This window comes from Leptosomus discolor, chromosome 2, assembly GCF_034619465.1.
Source record: "Leptosomus discolor isolate bLepDis1 chromosome 2, bLepDis1.hap2, whole genome shotgun sequence".
Taxonomy (NCBI): Eukaryota; Metazoa; Chordata; class Aves; order Leptosomiformes; family Leptosomidae; genus Leptosomus; species Leptosomus discolor.
This window is the reverse complement of record NC_141392.1, coordinates 853490-874503: the sequence shown is the minus strand read 5'-3', so window position 1 is coordinate 874503 and position 21014 is coordinate 853490. Positions and strand designations below refer to the sequence as shown.

At 39.0% G+C, this 21014-nt stretch overlaps 1 protein-coding gene across 2 annotated transcripts in view; it reads right to left on the bottom strand.

Moving 5' to 3' along the window:
• Positions 1 to 6596: 6596 nt before the first annotated feature.
• Positions 6597 to 21014, bottom strand: part of TTC27 (tetratricopeptide repeat domain 27) — a 115426-nt gene continuing 101008 nt past the window's right edge. For both annotated transcript variants that reach the window (XM_086460518.1, XM_086460517.1), the window contains 5 exons: positions 20263 to 20428; positions 13814 to 14011; positions 10230 to 10341; positions 9567 to 9667; positions 6597 to 6737 (listed from right to left, as the gene is read on the bottom strand). In XM_086460518.1, the coding sequence (XP_086316644.1) occupies positions 6615 to 6737; positions 9567 to 9667; positions 10230 to 10341; positions 13814 to 14011; positions 20263 to 20428 (700 nt within the window). In that variant the 3' untranslated portion in view covers positions 6597 to 6614. The remainder of the gene's footprint in view (positions 6738 to 9566; positions 9668 to 10229; positions 10342 to 13813; positions 14012 to 20262; positions 20429 to 21014) is intronic.

Here is a 21014-nt window from a genome sequence, read left to right as displayed (position 1 = left end):
AGGACAAGAGGCTTGGAGGAGGGTGGAACAATTGCACTGAACATGGAAAGAATATGATGCTCATTTAAAGATGGCAGTGGAAAAGAGCTGAATTGTAGTGGTTAACTTCCAAATGTGACTTGCAAAATTTAGCTGCTTCACTTCAGCAGTGATGTCATTAATAGGCTAACTTGCAGTTTTGAAGATTTTCATGCTGTTAATCCCCACCATTGCATGGCTCTTGGCTGGTATTTCTTTGCCTGGTTCATTATGCTAATTTTTGGCCAAGAACTGTTATAGTTGACTCACAGGTCCCTGAGGTTTAAAATAAATAGGAAAAAAAAAAATTGAGAAGAAGGGATAAGTGACATCACTGGTGATTAAAAGGTTCTTGGTGTGTTCTGAGAAAACATTCAAGTCAGAGTAAACTGGCAACAGAAAAATGGTCTTTCATACTTAGGTCAACTTGGAAAACAGTTCTATACAGAAATCAGAGTTAATTTTCACAGATTTTTGATCCCAAACCACCCTGTTCTTGCAATTTAGATCTAGCAGATCTAAACCAAATTTAGGTTGAGATCAGTGTTAGTGGATTAAATTTTTAATAGGTCTTTTATCTGCCCCACAGTACAGAAGGGCAGTGACTCACTCGTCTTATTCCTACCTGGCATCTTTATCCTGCTCAGTGAAGCCAGCCTGCATCCACAAACCTACTCTTCTTGCCTCAACAACGAAATCAGAAGTGTGAAAGAAGCAAATGAAAGGACAAATGGTATAAAAATAGTAAAACAAACAAGCAAGCAAGCCCAATGAGACTGCTGTTTTCTCCGAGGTTTTTGCTTGTTTAAAAACCAGAAAAAAACTACTGAAGATACAGAAAAAAACTACTGAAGATATTATAAGCTGCTCCCAAGAGTAAGGCCGTCTCCATTTTCCGTATGGAATTCTAACTTAACACTCTGCCAAGGGTTATCAATTTTCAATTCATTTGCTGAAAACCAAATGCAGTCACTAATAATGATTAGACCTTGGTCTTTGAAGGATGTTAATAGTTAAAAAAAGAACCCTCTGGTACCACACTCAGCCTCTAAAGGATTACTCATTTATTAGCATAGCTGAGGGATTAGTAGAAATGTTTGTCTAATGAATGCAGCTACTATATTTGAGCACATGCCTGAATAAGCTGCTTGTCGATTGACATCTATCTATTTATAAGTACTTCTGATTGGTGCAAAACATATCTGTATTGCAGTATTGCAGTGGCTTTTGCATAACAGTAAATATTTCATTGCCATTCGCATTGTGAAATTCACTTCATTGGCCAGCTGTATGCCTGAAACCTATCCTGTACAATGTATAGGATGGACTTCGCTACATCTGGCCTGATCTGCTTATGACTTTTTAGCTCAAAAAAAAGAAGTGTTACTGGTTTGGGAGTTCTCAGCAAGGGACAGGCACGTCTTTTACATGCACTTGTGTACAGAAAATGTGTTCAGAAATGTGAATTAAAGCACTTCGAGTGCTATCCACACCTGTCTTAATTCAAGGTAACCATCAACATTTTGTGATAAAAAAATAATTTTGAAAATTCCACTCTTCATTCTTCAGCCCTAGTACAAAGTCAATTCTATTACGATTTGAATTTAAAATGTTTCATAAATGGATGACACCACAGTCCTGTAATGGCTGACATCAATGGAAATCTCTTACGTGACTAAAAAAATGAAAACAACATATGTTAAAATATATGTTTACATATTTACATACTAACCAGTAGACCAGCAGTAAAAAGCTCTCTGGAAAATGGAGTTGAAACAGAGCAAGCAGGAAATTCAGAGTTAAGACACAGAGTATTCAAAGGTATTTAATTATGAAAGCAAAGCTTTTTTCCCCTGAACTACAGTGAACACTCACAATGTCTCTAGTTATTGCCTGATAATAACAAATTTAGATGATCCATGTTCACCCTGATATTTAGGCCTAACTTTCTCAAATCGGAATAGGACTTTGAAAACAGGGACTTTGAATGAGTAGTGAAGGAGAGATGGAAAGGCTCTCTCTGGTTTTCTGAGAGTGTTTAACACATTCACTTCTAAAGTCAGGCAGTTTAAAGGTTTCTTCAACAGCAAATCCAAAATAACTAGTCATTTTTGCAAAGGAAGACTATCACTCCTGTAGTCAGCACTTAGATCAGTGGCAAGCGTGCTAGAAACGCACAGATGGGAGGCTGATGTGTTCCAGTCTCTGTACTGCACACTGCTCTCATGAGACGTACCTTCCTGTAAATGCACCTCCTACACCTTCAGAATTAACCGCTCTATATGACACACACATGCTTATATATAGGTCTATATGTGCATTTACACATGTATACATATATGTATACATATGTGCTTACATATATATAGACACACAACATAAAAAATAATCAAATTAATTTCTTGAAATAATTTTTGAAACACAAAGTATTTAGTTTGAGTAATCACACTGAAAACAATGCCATACCGTTGATGGTAATTTTTTCATCTTTAGAATAAGGTTTTCCTATCAAATTCCAGTTTATTTTTAAGTTCAGAGAACCCAAGCTGTTCACTATCAGCTGCTACCTTCTCCCTATTTCGTATGCACTTCTGGTACAGAGAAGTTAGATACTTGTATAGTATTTTAATTTGTATTACTCTGGAAATAGCATGAGTTTTTTTAGCTTCCTTTTATCCCCTGAAATACCTTACGTCCATCTGTACTGTCATTCAGTCACTGATACTGAGACAGAAATACTGAACGGAAAAGCTAAGTCAAAATAATTTCAAAGGGACTTTATACTTTCTTGGGCAGTACTGCTCCAAAGCAGGATAAAATTAATACCTGTTTTTTCTCCTGCCTTATTTATTTTGAAAATAATTAGAGGTGTAGTTTTAACCAGAGTATGCACATATCTGAAAGCCAGACTTGTAAATGTGTCATCTGTACTTTCATATAAGCCATACACCATTTTTAGGTCTGAAAAATTATCCCAAGCTTTATTTCTTCCCAGGGCACTTTCAGTACAGAGCTCTCCATGAACAACGGAAGAGCTGCCTGCCCTTCTGAATGCACCAGTCAGCGCGGCAGAAGGAACATCGAGGACATTTGATGTGAACACCACATTTACTGGCATTTATTCGGGATGGCCTGCCTGAGTCAGCGTGGCCTCACCAGCCCCAAAAACACTCCCTTCTGCTCATGAGTAACGTCCCAACCCAAGAAAACCTTTTAGCACCACACCCAGCTGTGTACACTTTCTCTGTGTAGACACAGCCCTCCCGGTAAATCAGGAAGTCTTCCCTGGGTTCTAACCACCAGTGGCGGAAAACACATCACAGGTTGAACCATATTAGGTCAAAGACATACAGACAAATCCTCTTGGGCCATGGAAATAAATTCTTTTTCATACATCATACTTCCTTTAAGCTTTACTGACTTTATACTCCTCTTCAAAACCCAGAGACAGTTACTTTCCTTGTCTGGGCAGGTAGAAGTTGAAAAATTCTAAACTGATCCATTTGACTTCTGTTTCACACTAAATTAGGTCTAATGGCAGATAGGGCACTCCCTAATACTTCTAAAGTCAGAAAGTAAAAAAGATCAGAGGTTCTACTGTGAACTGTAAGCTATTCCTGTGAAATACTGCCTAAGCAAGTCCATGCTACACCAAGTAATTGTTGCCATACAGCTGTACACAGAGCACTTGACAATAAACACGGATGTTACAGAGGTATTTGTAGGTGTGACAACCTCATCCGTTGGACTGTCCAGCTTTGTGAAAACCTTGAGGATTCTGCAGTTGTCATGGGAGTGATCAGAGTTCCCATGTTAGAAGACAGATGCTCCCCATGAGATGGAGATCCGCAAAGTCTGCAGTCTGTTTAGGAAATGTTCCTTCCTCTTTCCATACTAGCAAGTTTTTTTGACAACCAGAGCTATTATAGTAACACTGTCTTTGTGACAATGGTCTCCTAGAGCTATTCTGAACCAAATGCTGCCGGCATGAGACAGAAAACAAGTACCATACAGAACTGAGGTGGCTTTTGTGCCTGTAAAAGGCCACTGTGATGAACCCCAAAGCAGCAGCATAGGCCCACCTTGTATGTGAGGAAGATGAAAATGACCCTAACACAAAGAAAGAGGTAGCAAGAACTTACCTGCTAAGAGATTTACATCAGCCGTTCAGGCCCGCAGATGAAGTGCCTTAGAGCTCCTGAGAAGGTTATCTGTTCTGAAAAGCCAGTGTCTCCTGAGCAGTGAGCCAGCTCCTGCCTCTCCATCTTCCACACCATGATGTTGTCTGTACATATTTAAATTGTGTACTTTTCAGTCTCTGCAGATATCTCCCCTCTATTACATTACATAATTACATTCTGACAGGAAAATCGGTATGCTATCATAACAGCAGTCATCCCACTCTGCAGGAACACACTGTCTGTGGAGAGCAAGCTTTCCCTGGAGTAGGTGAAAGACATAGTTGTTTATATTCCACACATCTGCTACGAGAGGGAGGCTCAAACAAGCAAAAAGTTTGTACTGAGAAATCATGTGAGGTACTGGAGGGGAGAGACGCTGGAAGAGCAGAATGACCACCTTAGGCAAAGAAAAAAAATAATTTTCAAAAGAAAAAAAAAATCAAAAGAGAAAGAAAATAAAGGCCTCCTCACAAACCTCTCTAATATTCTATATGAAATATTCACTTCCCACCTACCATTATTAAATACCAGACAGAAGCTATTACACAAAAATGAATGCGGCTTCATGTTCTGCACCTCCAAATTTCAGTTGTAAAAGTGTCTCAGGAAGACTCAATGGAAACTCTTTTCTTTTAATCAAGACGACTGAATTCAAGTTGATAGTGGAATTTAATTCTGGTTTAAAATTTGCCATAAGATCACAAGAAAAATGTGAGATTTTTCTGCCAGTGAACAATTCCACTCTTAAATCCTTTCTTCCCAATAAAATTTAGTGCTGGGAACAAAATAATAGTTTTAAAGATTTTTTTTTTCTTTTCCTTTGTGAATAAGGTGAATCAGATAAAAATATAATTATAAAAAAATACTAGTGGTGGGAGTCTGTCACAAAACTCACAGCCTGTTTTTTTCAGTCGGGTGGGCCCCTCACTATACATAGAAGCAAAATGGAAGTACCTTCAGCAAATTCACTCTGCACAAACTCTAATGCCTCCTCCCTTTCTGGGCCATTTCAATGAAGAAGTGCTTTGGACCTAGCTCTCCTTCACTAGCAGGTAAACCCATTGCTAAGATAGTAATTTTTGTGGGAACCTCATGTCAAAATACTTGCAGCAAATCATTTATTCTCCATTCTAAGCAGCTCCACAAGTATACAAAGCTTCACAAAGGCATCAGGATGGATTCCTCCTTCACACACCAAAATAACACACTTTTACTGCTGCTTCAAATCCAATTGTTTGGTTTCCTTTTTCCTTCTGACTTTCTCTTCAGGGAGAGTATTCTTGCCACCTAGTAATGGTATAGTTTTAATGACGCAGTCAGTACATATCCAGAATACAGATAACCCATTTTTGGAGACTGCATCATTCTCACATGGAAGAAAGAGCCACAGTCATGAAAAGTGAGGAAGCAATTTTGCACAGGTTTCTGGAAAACCCTGAAAAAAAATCCCATTTTAAGAGCTGTAGCAAAGACGTTTAAAAATGAAACAATTGAAAACAGTCTAGATGAAAATAACTTATTTGGGTCTAGTCAGACAGAAGTATTTCAGATTAGACTACAGCTTTACTGCTGTCTCAGTGGGGTGAAATCCCCCTGCCTCTGGAAGGCCCAAATGAAGTGCTAGTCTATTGCCATGGGACACAAATTCTGCGGTTTTTAATAATATAATGCTGCTCTAAGTAGTAACTGTCTGTACATCCTAACACAGCCAGCATCCTGCTACTTTGATCGTTACAAGAGTAACAAGACTAAATTGTGACTCTCGGGACCCCGCTCCTACTCCCCTGTAAGCAATTAACACGGAATTAAAAATGCAAAGTGCCTCAGCACCTACCGAGCCACCTCAAGCCAGCCCTGCCTGCAGCCGCCCCCTGCCATGACAGACTACCCTCACCCCACCGACCCACCGCTGACGGCCCGCCCTCACAGCTCCCCTGATTGGCCAGTGGCAGACAGCCGCACCCTCTGATTGGCTGTGCGCCTCGCTGCTGAGGGCGATAGGCTGGACCCCGTTCGCGCCTCTGCTGCGTGCTCGTCCACCTCCTCCCGCCCTGGCGCCTCTCCCGCTCCCCCGCTGCAGCACCGGTGGGCCGTGAGGGGAGGCCTGGCGCCGGGGGGGGGGGGTAAAGGCAGCGCTCACCCTCAGCCATCACCGGGTAAATACAAGCGGCCTGTTCCTGAAAAGCTGGGCCTGAGAACCCGACACACGCAGCTTCTTCGCAGGACAGTGAGAGCAGACAAGAATCTTAAAGAGCAGCCTGGACTCTGAAGAAAACTGACCGCAAGAACAGCACTGTACAGAAAAACGTTTATTGGGAGTGTTGCTGCATCAGAATTGTTACCATTCCATCACAAAAGCTGTGGCAAAAGAAACATGTCATTATTGTCTTCCTGTCACGAAGCCAGGTCCGTAGGTCAGCACTGGTCTCTCAGCTGGTTGCTCAGTTCCTGCAGTTCAGCGACCATGTTGTCCACAGCTGTCACCTCATCAGCTATCTCCCTGTGAACCTCGTTACTTGTTACATCTACAAAGAGTTGCTGCATGACAAAAAGAAAGAAATTATTTTAAAATACACATGCAGTTTGTCTGTTTCAGCATAGAGACAGAACAGCTCACCACCACTATCCTGCCTCTTGCATTTTTGGTACCTGTGACGGTATCTCTCTCTTTAAGGCAGCCATTTTGTGGCTAATAAACAGAAGGTGCCCGCGCGCACACACACACACACACATATATATATAAAGTACACACATCCATATATAGACCATAAAGGCCCGAAAACTCCTGTGGATGCTGGGTTTCTGCTCTGAGTGCCTGCGCTGACCCCTGATCCCATCGCAAGTAAAGGACTTTACCATGTAACTCAAATTAGAAGAGCATCTCACATACTGCCACAGCAGTTTACAAACCCACCTGCTGATAAATTAGTACTTGTGAATTTTAATGGCCATTTTTCCCAGTGTCATGTTCTGTTGCGTCATTTTCTCCAAAACCTCAAATAAACATGTTTTAATATTCAATGTCAAGACATGCAAGGGTGGAGACATTTGTTTGCGTGTAATTAAGTTATACAAGACAAAACAAAACACTCCAGAGTAATAAAAATAGTTTGCTTTTAGAGACCTTAAGACATTAATAGAAAAACAAAGCAACTAACTCATGAGCAATCATAATCTTCACGTATTTACAGGGAAACCAAGGCAGAGGAATGCTAAATGATTTGTCTAAAGCCTTGAGATATGCAAGCTCTGACTGGAGCAATATGGAGGCTGAGTGAGGTTCCACTCCCCACAAATATGGTGGTGGTGGGGCCCAAACACCTATTTCCCCTTTATTATGTAAAGGAAGAGTGAGTCACACTTCATTTGACACAAATGAAAAACCTTAATTTAGAGACAAAAACAAACCAAGAAAACAAAAGTTGCTCTGGAGTACATCTGTACATCATTATATCATCAAAACATAATGGGACAATACAGATACGTATATAGATAAAAATGTACTTAGAAGGTCTGAACTAAGGTCTTCAATGTGCCTCGGAACAGTGTTGTCACTGAACAAAGCAACATCTTACATAAAAACAAGAACATGTTCCTGCTACAAGTACAGAAACTTTAGACACGGGAGCGGGACTGTCAGAGATGGAGATCCCAGGGAAGGCAAGAAGTCTGAGAAGCGACGTTTCACTCGTATGAATACTACCCATTTGTTCCAACTGCATGTCCTGACTACAACATTTCGGAATTTTATCTTTTAAAAGTTACTTTCACTCTTCCTTTATTCCTTTTGAAATCTTAACTTCTTAACTACCGAGCTGCTCTTAGCCCATTTTTTGAAGTGCTTTTCTCTGTTAGAACAAAAGAGAACCACTCCACACCCCCCATGCCCCCCCTGCCCCCCCTACTGACTTACAAGGCAGCAAAAGGAGACGCTGCGGTTAAGCTTGGACAGGCACAAACAGTGCTGAGCTGTTTGTGCATACGCTCTTACAGAAGATGACGGAGTTTTTAAACCACCACACACTTTGGAAATTCAATATGACTTCAAATTAAAAATAAGATGGCATCTTGGAGAGTATGCAGAAACAGTGAGGTCACACCAATTGCTTTATCTCTAACATGTCGGTTTTCTCAGAAGTGCCATAAAACTTAGAGGCACCATTATCTGCCAGTAATATAAATGTTCATTTAATTAGTGCCTTCAGGAATTAGGAATACAATTTACTAGACACCTGTTCTTAATCTTTCAGATACTGCATGGTCTTGGATAATATAAACCACCTGTACTTGTATTTATGCCATTTATGTCAAGTCTTGCTTTCTCTACAGTCACACTCAGTCTGTACACTTTTTTTTTTTAATGTTTAAAAACCATTTTGTGAATCATGACAAAACATACATGTATGCCAGTATCTACAAGCACAGTTATGGAGCCAGCTTGTGTCTGCTTATACCACTTTCCTAGGCTTTCATCCTTAACACTATAGGACTTAAAAGACAGTGAGCCAAGTTTAGCACACTGCTGACGGATCAACGCTTTGTAACACAAGCACACATGTTATAAAACTTAGGCTCTGTAATTCACATTTACTAAACCCCACACACAGCCAGGAAGAATACTTCTGTAAGTAAGTAAGTAAGTACTTCTTTAAGTGTATTTTGAATGAAAACATATTCCAGATTAGTCCTCAGTTAAACAATGGCTGTGTCTCATGTTGTAAGATGAAGGGTAACATTAGGATAATAATGGTGCAGAAACAGACTCGGCTCTTGGGCTGCCTGGCTATGGAGGCAGAACTCCAAAAAACAAACATAGGATTCAAGCATGATAACATTTTCCAACGAATTAATACCTGAATTGGTAGGGTATCCATGAAAACCTTATGAAAAACTAGTCCTCTTTTAATAAAGAACTGTTTTTAAAACACTTCAAGTGATGCAAATGTAGCCCTGACACATTTTGGTTCTTTCTGCAGGATTACATCCATTCTTTCTGAGACTGCCCCGCTGCCCCCCTGACCGCTCACATAAGGAACAGGTCTTTGAAATGACTGATTTCTTGCAAACATTCGAGTCTGTTTGCCCAACATTTTAAGTAAAATTCTATGTCACTCTAAAATGTCAATGCTCTCTCTTAGACTAGTAGCTTTATTTCAGTCAAAGCCTAGCAGGAAGAAGGGAAATTTAAAAGTCTATTTAAAACTGGAATCCCTGACAGCGGAGAGGTGAATATCCATCTGATGATGCGCTGGGACAGGCAGGCATTATTTGATCTACAACTGACTCTAAACAGCAAAATGGTTTCTGGCAACAGAACAAAGATCCCTACCTTTCAAACAAAAATTCCTTCCCTTCAAACAGTCCTACCTTTGCTTTGGATGACAAGCCACGTAAGTTGAGCCGAGCTGAAGAAAGTATCTGCAAAGCTTCCTGATGATTAGATTTGGTCTTGCTGCATTTTATGGCCACTAGAATCCAAACACAGAAGAAAAGGACCCCAAACCAAAAAAGCATTACCTCTATAGCAGTAATCTTTAAACAACATTTAATTAAAAATCTTGATACTTCCCATAGAAAATGTTTTAATGTAACATCCTCCAAAAGAAACACAAAGGAAAAAAATGCCAAGTAATTTTGAGACAGTAACTCTAAACCCAACAGGTATCACACAAAGTGAACAGCCTTACTAAGTTTTGTCCATCTCCTGACTGGCACAGTCAAACTGATGTGATGATTTGAGGACCGAGATGAACTATAGATGCATTTTCACTTGCATTATGAAGTTGGTAGACCATGAAATTAATTGATTCCATGTTTACTAGTCATGTGTTTACTGACTCGCCCAACACAATTTCTGCCTTATTCCAAGTATATTTTTGAATGCACTATCAGGATGATGCTGTGTGAGAGGACCCCCAACCGTAGGAATTAATACGATGGGTTAAGGGTAATATTATTTTGTTACTAAGCTTAATAAATATTTGCCACGCTCTTCAAGGATAATAAAAGTTCTTTTCATGTAGAACGTACCATGTGCAATCTCTATGGCTCCTTTCACCACTTCCTTAAAAGAAGAAACATCTTTCTCCCAATCACTTGATTGAATTTCACATCTGTGTGCCTTAATGAGACACTGCAGGGCCTGCAAGGAGGAAAAAAAGTGGTCAGTATGTGAGAAAACAAACTAGGAGACTAATTGAGTTTTAAGTGTCTATGAAATTAGCACTTAATCCAGAAAAGGAATGTATCTTTACTCTGCTTGATTTCCGGTGAGTTCGAGTAGTCTCCTTCTCTGCAACGGTGAGCACCAGCTGTAACACAGATGTTTTTCACCAATACTGCATCTCGAGTATGAGAGGCATATAAAGTAACATGTGTCTAATTTCTATCTTTTAAAAATCTGTCTAGACTGATGGATGTGACCCATGTTTGCCAAGTCATCATAATTAAATGCACATGAAAAACAGAAAAATACTTACACTCACACTTTGCATAGGAATTTTGTACCTAAAAAAACTGTAACTGAATACATCAAAGCTTTCTTTCTGTATATGTGTTCTTGGCCAATGATGTATTTTACAGACGTGGCTGTTAGCTGCCATACTGCTCTGGTTCTCCGTGTGAACACGAAAAAGAAATGTAAACAATGTGGAAGGAGGGTCCCATTAAGAAAAAAAAAAAAGAAGAAAAATTTAAGCAGAAGAAATCACCTTTGCTTTCGAGTTTTGTTTTCTTTCTACAGCATCAGAAATATGAAACAAATACACACCAGAAGTTACATGGCTTGGTTCAATGAAAACTTGTCAACTATCTTTTTAAAGAGTTTAAATATATAAAGGAATAAAAATGTTTCAGTGCGGTACGTGTACATGAGCACAATAAAGCCTTCTGATCGCCGAACAAAGACAGGTTAAATTTGGGAGTCATCGCTCCAGAAGCTTCTACCTCCTCTCTCCCACCGCAGTTCCGATCACTACGGCACAGGCGGCTGCACTGCTCATGCTGCTGTAAATTGCAGTGAAGGTGTATTACGTCAAGCCAGAGCAAATTCATTTTTTTCATGATAACCGAGGCTGTAATTGGTAGCAGTGGTGGCCAGCAGAGGCCAGAGCTTCCAAGAGAAGGAACAACAGTTTTTACAGCGGTCTGATTTCAGCCTGCACGTGTCTGAGTCAGAGCAGCAAATTAGGGGGGGGTGCTGACAGATGTCAGAGAGGGGAAAGCATTGAAAGCCTTGTGGGCTGTTTGTTTGCCCTTCTGGAACCTGGATTTATCCTGGAAGGAAACCGGTTATAAGCTGGGGAAAGTTCAACGAACAGAAGGGTTTCACAGCCTGGGTACGGCTCAGCAGGAAACTGGAAGGTTGGAAAGATTTCTCGGTGGGAAAGAGGTGGAATGGACTACAGTCAGCATGGGAAAGAATGAAGTACTGAATGAGGTGGCAGGTCGGACAGATAAAAGGGTAAGAGTAAATATATGCTAAGCTAAAGAAAAAAAACCCCACAAACCCAACACTTCAATAGTTTTACACTCCTGACCGGTAAACCCTGTCTGACTGATCCAATTTACAAAGCACTGTTGTGAACTGTAACTGCAGACTCGAGTGATTCACAGCATCAGATACGGCAGCAGAGCAGAAGGGTGAAAACCCCCAACCAACCAGCCCACCCTTTACAATAGCCAGAAATAGAAGGTTGTTCTTTCAAATGCAATGTTAGGAACAAAATTGGTTAAATATAATTAAATCTGCACTAAATGGGGTATTACATTATGGAATAAAGGTCAAACCCTACATTTGTAAGGAGGTGCACGACACTGTGTTAGAGCTGTTCCCATCTCTTTGTCCTTTGATGCCACCATGTAATAAATAATGTCCTTTCAGAATTCATTCACCTTTGGCATACTAAATGTGGGGGGAAAACTGTAACGATAGATCTGGATTTTTTCTACAGATAGTCATATTCACTTAATAACCGACTGACACACAATGGTGCTTCTGGCAGTAAAGCCAACAAATACTGGTTTTAACATTTTCACTCTATAATATGATATCAGGAAAGCTACCAGTGACTATCTAGTGTATTATAAATTATTTTTCACACTGTAAATTAACATATGCTGTGGCTGTAGGCAGTTTTGCTCTTTCTGTATCTATGCTACTGTCATACCAGGATACACATGTAAGGATACCTTAAGTATTTATAAACATCATTCTACTTTGCAGGGCAAGCTAGACCATAACCATGTTCCATAACCAGTCTGATTAGGAAACACAGTGACAGTCCTGTCTACTCTACAAATTGAAACCATGTTTTTAACTGGGTTAGTGAAAAGTTCTGTGATGTAACCAGATTCTGAAACGATTACATTTACAGTATAGACAGGGCCTCTGCTACTTTGCATGTCTGAGTAAGAATTGGAGGATATATTACAGGATATTGCAGTGTCTGTATTTCTGAATTCTAAATAGGCCAAATCCCTTTTATTGTTCAGCTGTAAAGAAAAATAGGGAAGGAAAAAAGGGAGGAATTGGAGGTATAATGGACACCGGCGATGACTAAACAAGGCGCTTAACAGGGCAGAGCATAAAGAGGAAGACAATGAGCAAGGCCCAAATAATTATAAATTTAACTCCAGAGGCACACAATTTGTAGGCCCAATCATCTGCCTAATATGCTTGACATCAAGTGACAAGCAGTCCTCCAGGCTGACATTTTTGCCCAGGCCAAAGGCACACCCCTATGAGGAAACACATACTGAATGCTGACCTTGTGTATTTTCAGCTTCAGTGAATATCTGATAACCCATAAGTATTTTTGGAGTGTGCAAGGCTATTTGAATTTTGGAAATTTAATACCAAAAGCAAAGCACGCTCCAGCGTACAACAAAGTAAACACTTGTAGCAGCGCAAAGTGGTTATTTTGGAAATGAAATCAACTCGATTACCTGGGAAGTGGTAGGAACAAGAGATGAAGTTAACATAGCAAAACCAGAGATGGGTAAAAAGAAACTAGTGGTTTAACAGATTAAGAATTAAATAGCATTATTCCATTTCATTTTTAAGATAAGGACAAAGCCCTTTTACTCTGGGAACTCTAACTGTGGTATAGACTATCTTAAATGCATGTTCCTTTAGTGATTGCAAAGAAGAACACAGATGGCTTATGATGCCACTGGATCATGCCATTAAGATCCATTTTTTTTCCAGAAGCTGCAATACCTTGTCTTCAGAATCAAAGATTCCAATTTAAAAAAAAACAAGACCACCATTAGATTACAGACATTAGATTGCTGCCAAGCAAAGTTTCAGAATACAAATCCAAGACAATGCACTTATGCTGTGATGGGATGTTTTAAAATATAATACTGGTAAAAGAGAGATTTTTTTTTTTTTTAAATCCACAAAAAAGGATGTAAAATATCTTACTCCTGTTAGATAACAAAAATGTGTGTTGTGGGAACATGAAAAGCAGAAAATAAGCTTATAGAAACACTAAAGCAAGACACGTCTGGAACAAGAGCATGTCTTACTCTAGCACTACAGTTCGTGTTAGGGAACAGGTTTGTACCAGAAGTGCCTGTCTTTAAAAACATGAACTTCACAACACATTTACCTTTTCAATATCTTCGCCAATATCATTCTGTCCACTTCCATAAAGTTGGGCATAAAGTCTCCAGATCTCCCCATCGTTTGTCACTCGTGAAGTCACTCTGCCCAAGAGCTCTTGCAATTTCCCTTTCAATCCACTCGCGACCTCTCCAGCACGGTCTGTCATTCCATCCACTACCGCTCTGACCAGAATAGCCAGCACCTTAAAAAAGCAGCAGGAAAGAGTTTTTATTTCAACTCAAATCAACATCAGTATATAGAATGACATCTGTAATATCTGGTCTCTATTAATGATTCAGTAAAATAAAAACATAGTACCGTATGACAAGTACAGAATTTACTACGAAACACATTATTAGGGGAGTACTTCGACTACTTTAAACCTCACCTATAAGATTCTATGGTTGGTGAAGATAGAGGCCAACGAGCTAAGACAGAAACGTGGGTTACTGGGACAGGCTAGTGTGAAAAGAATGGTATAGGAAATTGCAGCAGTATCCTGAAGATATTTTCACCTTATAATACAGTTACAAAAAGATCAGCAAACAGGCTGAACCCGATTATATATATAATATCATAATTCAGCTACTAGCAGGCACTGTTGTTTACATGACCTCTGTTAACTGCCTGCAGAAACTGAACGACACACAGTGGAGGAGATGGAAACTGGAAGGCAACTGAATTCTGCCTTGGGAGAGTCTGTGTTTAATGCACTTCTGGTGAATTCCTAGTCAACTCAGTTCGATCAAACTTTTTACAAGTACTCATGTAATGGCTGTACTTTCTGAGTCACTGGCTTGAGAATGTGGGATTTGACCTGCAGAAATGCTGAGCCCGTGCAGCTGCTGGAGAACTCAAGAGGCTTTGCATGTATGAAACGCTACGTAGTACCAAGTGTCCCTGAAAAACCACTAGTCTTCGTGTCCCAAACCAGACACTGAAAATTAGAAAGCAGTTCCGCTGTGCTGCAGTTCCTTCTCAGTGAAGAGAAACATCAAATGTAAATTAAGACATTGGATCACAGGGTGAATTAGAAGAAGAAAATAAAACCCAGAAAAGCTGTGGCTTATTAAGTGAGAACTACCTGTTCTGTATAGTGCATGAGACAGGGCCGCTGGGGAAGCAACAGTGATGAACCCACCCGAAATGGAAGTCTCCTAAGACTTGCATGCAAGACAGTCTGGTAACGGGTATACAAACACCTTAATGCCGGTGCTCCCTAACCCGTGAGGCTATCATTTGGCAACTTTAACGCTTCAACATCTTTGTCCATGTGATATTAATACTTAGAATGAAATCACATTAATAGCAACGTTAATAACAAGGCACTGATAAAACCAATTTCAAAGCTGTTCTGTGAATAGCCCCAAACCACACAAATAATACCACCACTCTAGAACAAGTAGGACAGCGGTGCATCCTCACAAACCAAGGTGTAGTTCACTGGCAGAAAGTAATGCAAAAATTATGACTATATCAAATATTATGCTTATTATACACTTAAAATAAAAACATATGCAGTTTAGTATTTGTGCTATGTCTTTTTTCCTAAAACAACTTTTCTTCTATAGAATGACTCAATTAACATGCATCCCAAGAATTACTGATTTTTTGTCAGATACAGGAAATCTTTTGCAAAACATCCCAAATAAATCAAAATGGCTGATGATGTTATGAAATAAATCTATGTAACAGAAAAACTGAAGAAAAATTATACATCTGCCTGGTATTTTTTCAGAATCAATATGAAATCATAGTAGCATCTGAATATCAGGGAAAAAACTTCCCCCAAAACTAACGGTGTAGCCCTTACAAAATGACATGACAAACTAACCGGCTGTTCCGTCTTTTCTGTTCAAGAGCTTGGATTTGCACTTAACAGAAAATATGTTCAACTATTAATAGTCCAAAAGTTCTGAAATTCATATTACATTCCTGATTTGGAATCTGAGGGACTAAAGCCCATCATTAAATGAATCAGGTCTCCTATAATGATTTGCTGGAAAAACACCAGCAAGTATTGGTATTGCCATTACTACAGCATTGCCATACAAAACATAAAAGAAGAAACATTAAATTGTATTCGCTTTTGAAAAGGAACTAGAACTGGTCTAGAGGATTCATACATACATGTATGACCTCTGAATCAATTTCTGAGTTTAACAAAATTGTTACTCAAAGCCCAAAAAGTTAGTTCACGTGAACATCATGTATAGTTACCAAGACTTTTAAAGCCAATGATATTTTGTTTGCACATGAAAAAAAAACTTTCCTCAGTCGTTAGCATTTAGCAACTGAAAAATTCCCCATATTGCCATAGAGTTCAGGCTTTGCTTACACTTTCATCACAGCAATCCACCTCCTTTTCCTGTAATTCATGTAAGCTTTAGCACTACAGCAGTTAAAATAAAACTGGTGTGAAGGCCCAGATTAAAGGGTCCGTTAAACAGTAATGAATCGTTAATGCCACTTGGCTGTGCCCCGTTGTTAAATAAAATTATTTCAAATTGCGAGTGAGTTGTGCTAATCGTCAAAATGTATTAGCAGGAACAGAGCTTTCCGTTTTAGATGGTTGTCTTAAGTGTTAAATTTTAACTTCTACCTTTGAGAGATTTTAAACTGCCACATGGACTGAACTGCTAAAGCAAGGCTCTCTTGCCCAGGATCCCACACGACCAGTAGAACTTTTTTTTTTTTCCAGAATGCCTCTTCTGATGAACTAAGCTCCATATTCCACTGTGCAGAGAGGTTTTGCTTAGCATGACATCACACCATCTGCTTTCCTCCTCCTCTCCTTCGCTTTTGTGAATAACATGTGTTTACTAAAAACAACAAAACCCACCATGGGACAAAACCTAAGAAACAAACCCAATAATTTTTAAGTGCTGTGATTGCTATCAGTTCATCTCATTCCACAGTTGTTCTCCAAACAGCTCCCTTCATAAAAAAAAAAAATCACTTGGTCAAACCGTTTTTAGAAGCCTCACTGATAGTACTGAACGCTGACAGAGCTCAAGTAAGAAGAGAACCCTCAGATACCAGATCCAAAGTGACAAATCTGTAGTCCATGAGCTCTCCCCGTGCCCCTCTCAAATTAAAGCTTTATAATAAAGACAGTTGTCATTACTGGCTACTTAAAGAAACTGAGCTCCAAAAATTATTAATTCCTACTCTTGCTCCTCAAAATCCCCTTGGAACATGCTCTTGCCACTTTTTATTAGAAACAGTCTGGCAACACAAACCGCTGAAATGAGGATGATATTTGACGGAAAGGGCAACAGAAAAACTTTGCTAGATTCTCGAAAACACAGAATTGCAGAGAGAAACCATTACCCATACTTCTGAATTCATGTTCTTTGACAGCACAAAATGAAGATCTGGTTTCTGAAAAGCAATGTAGCAAAACAGCTTTTCCACCCACAAAATAACTTTGTTATTCACAGAACTGCAACTTTCCAAGTAAAAAGGACACTTGCCTCCACAAACATGCATGTGATGCAAAGCGGTACGATTAGCAGCTGCAGAAATCCTTCAAGGATATTTACCATCTCAGACTAATAATTCAAAGGGTAAATTAATGATGACAACAGGTAAGGCTTTCTCCTCAGGCCCTTTTTTAGTGTCCAATCTACTAGCTGAAACTACAGATAATTCAGTAAGCTGATATCTTTTATTATGTAACATCTATATTAAAGGTTTTCAAGGTGTATTTCTCAGTAGGTTCATGAACATGAAGAGGAACATGAAAATTTGAAGAATTTTAAGATCTAGCAAGGAAGGTAGGTAGGAAAGCATGCCTGTAACATTTAAGGGGAATACTAGGAAACTGAGACTTTGGAAAGTACGTCCCTTGTTGTAATCTTTTATTACATCGTCGCTCATTTATAAAGAGCCCTTCAGCTTTTCCTTACTCAATTCTGTCTGCAGAATCTGTACATACATAGCTTTAAGCCTCATGATATCTGACCTCAGAACCTTTGCCACAAGGATGACATCGTTGAATAACTAGAATAGCTTAGGAGCAAAATTTCCCAAAGCTGCATTCTGCACTCAGGAGTCTGGCACAAAGAGACAGCAATGGCCTGACAGAAATCACAGACGAAGACATGAATGCCTTACTGTTGTTAGAAGAAATTAGTGATTTATGAATATGACTTCATACTACGCTGAAATAAAATTAAAAAATCTGATGTAACTACACAAGCCAAGGACATTTCAAATCATATATTCAATTGCAGACTCTAAATTGATGCGTTCAGTCTCACAAGGGGTATTCTGCAACAACGATTATGCCAAAAGTGATTGGTGATTTGCTTTCTTGTTCACAAAGAACTGGAATTAATGACTTGGCTTGTTTCTTCCAGTCTCGTGCATATTTATTTTTCTGGATTTTTAAATTCCTACCTTCTTCCTCACCACTATGTCATCTAGCTTAGTAGTCTATGAATTAAAATCTACGACTACAAATACTAAATATAACCTGAGAGAGGATCATACTATGTTGCGTGGAAACGAAGTGTGTGCTTCCACTTACTCATGTTCCATGATTTTACTTTGTTAAAATACATTTGCACAAGACTGTCATAGATCATCTCTATTTAAACAGGCCAGCTGGCAAATGGGAGAGGCTCAGAAATCAATGGTGAGCTTTGTAAACAATCTCATCAGAAGCCAACAACAAAAAGTAGTTTTATGTGCTTTTTTTTTGTTTTCTATGGGAATACTCTTCTCTTCCTTGTAAGAGTATTGATTAAAGCCTTTCAGGAGTTCTTTGATCAGGCTCTGAGGTTTTTCTTGGCCAACTAGTAAAATACATCTAATTGAGGAAATTGTATTAGAAGTTACAATGAAACCCATAAAGCACTTCATGTATCAGAAGCCAAAGTTAAAATTAAGGTGAAAAAAAAAAATTTTGGACACTTAGCATATATATACTTCTGTAAACATGATAAAAGCTGTATGAGAACAAGACCAAAAAAAGAGTTACATCACAACAACAGAAATTCAGTGCAAGCAATATCCCCAAATATTTTAATAAAATACCCCACATAAAATTTTACAAAACATCTGTATCATCTCAAAATATCTAAAATGGACAAATACATGTAGAAAGTTCTATTCCTGGTCAGCTGTCAATCTGACTGAAATAATACAGTAGTCCACCTCTAAAAATTTTGTTTAAATTAACAACTGAGAAAAAAAAAAAAATCATTAAAAAGAGCCAACCATCTACAAGATGTTCCATGAATGAACACACAGGTCCCACCAGTAGCACAAGAGTGTAGCTGCCAAACACACTAATCTTTACCATATGTAAGACTATTTTCCATAGACATGTTTTAGTGCAAAGAGAGTTTGAGACCTTTTGATGTTCAGCCGTATCAAACCCAAAAGATTTTATTCACACAGAATGTTATCCTGCGTGTGGCCGGCTTTACGGCAGTAAGTATTGTACTCAGGTACAATTTGTTATTGAAAAGGAACCAGAAAAGTGTTTAACAACCACACCCTCCTGAACAAATAGGATGTTTCCACAACCATCATTAATTCTACCTGTTCTCTCTCTCCATCACTGGACTCAAACTCCCAAGATCCAGCAAAGCTACTTGTAATCACTTTATGGGATAAGAAACAAAACCTGCTCTTGGGATGAATGACCAGCAGCAGCTGGGTCTTCTGCCCCTGGTACTACACACAAACTCCCTAAGAGCTCATAAGCTCTTCCACCAGATCCACCAATTTTGCAAGGGCTTTTGGGGGTGTTTCACTACTCTGCTGAAGGGATGCCATGGCTTGCCTTTCAGATTCACCTTGCTGTTTTCACGGAGTACCCAGAGTCCTGCTTGGATCAGGACCTGGCTTTAGGCAAGGAAACATCCCAGCTGAAGCTGCTAAAGCAGGCTCTCCGGATTGCGTCCCGAGCGCACATTTACAAACACAGGAGTTAACTGAACTGCAGTGAAAGACGAGCAAAACACCTCCTTCATTTTCTTTGTTACGATTATTGAGAATCAATGTTCTGACTATAACGCATTCAATCTATGAAACATAATTCATTTTCAAAGGCTCATTTGTGGACTTCCCTAACACATGCAAAAAGCTTACCTTTCTTTAAATAATTTATATTATTTATGATACTAAAACATGCAGGAACAATATGGAAAGATGGGGTTATGCATTGTGTTTTATTTAAGATCTTAAAACTGCAAGGCTCATATCTGTCCTTCCACAAAGTCTGAGGCAATCTGGATGCAAAGGTTTTTCTTTTTGTCCACTTTTATTTTAAATACTTACTCTTATAGTCTGGATCTCAAAAAATGTAATGGCTTGACTACATAACTTCCCTGGAATGTGTACTATCATTACTGATACCGTTACCAGCAGAAATCTCTCTCTATCTCACAAGAAAAATTAATGAACATACAGGATGACTTAACATGAAAGCTTCCCCACCTGCGTATCCTTGTACTTTTCTCTTAAGTCCATGAGCCGGTGATAAGCTTTAATTGCTTCTGAAAACTCTCCAACATCTGTACTGGTGAGAAGATAGTTCTCCCATATTTGCCAGTGCTCATAGTTGCACTTGAGAGCTTCTTGGAGGGTTCGAAATGCTTTGATCCTGATAAATAACAACAAAGAATAGAAAAGAAGGTTCTATATTAAAGATTTAATATAGAAGATTTCTGTACTAAAATCAGTTGGCATTGTATCAACCAAAAAGCTGCTTGTTTAAAAAATCAGGTTTAGAAAACAGTGTGAAGTGAAAGTTATTGTTCATAATTTACAATACTGATAATTCCTTAATCTGTCTTGCCAATTACTTTCTATCTGTTCACAGGACACTCTGTAGAGCCTGAACTAGGCAATTCCTGTGTTAGCTCTCATAACTACGTTCTGACAAAAATTCGTTATAATTATGCTATCTATGTCAATATTAACTTTTCTGAATTTTTATCTGGAACCACACTGCTATTGTAACACACATTAAACCATTAAAAATTGCTGAGTTCATGGCAGATGCAGAATGATACTGACTCATTTCTTCACACAAAGGATGGTTACTTAACAATAACAGCTTTTTGTCATTCATTTTGAACATTTGCACGTGGCAAACATGCATATCCATTGCACAGAAGCCCATCATTTTCAACCAGTTTTTTCTGATGGCAGCTGGGAGCTTCACTTACACTCTCCATTCCCTGATG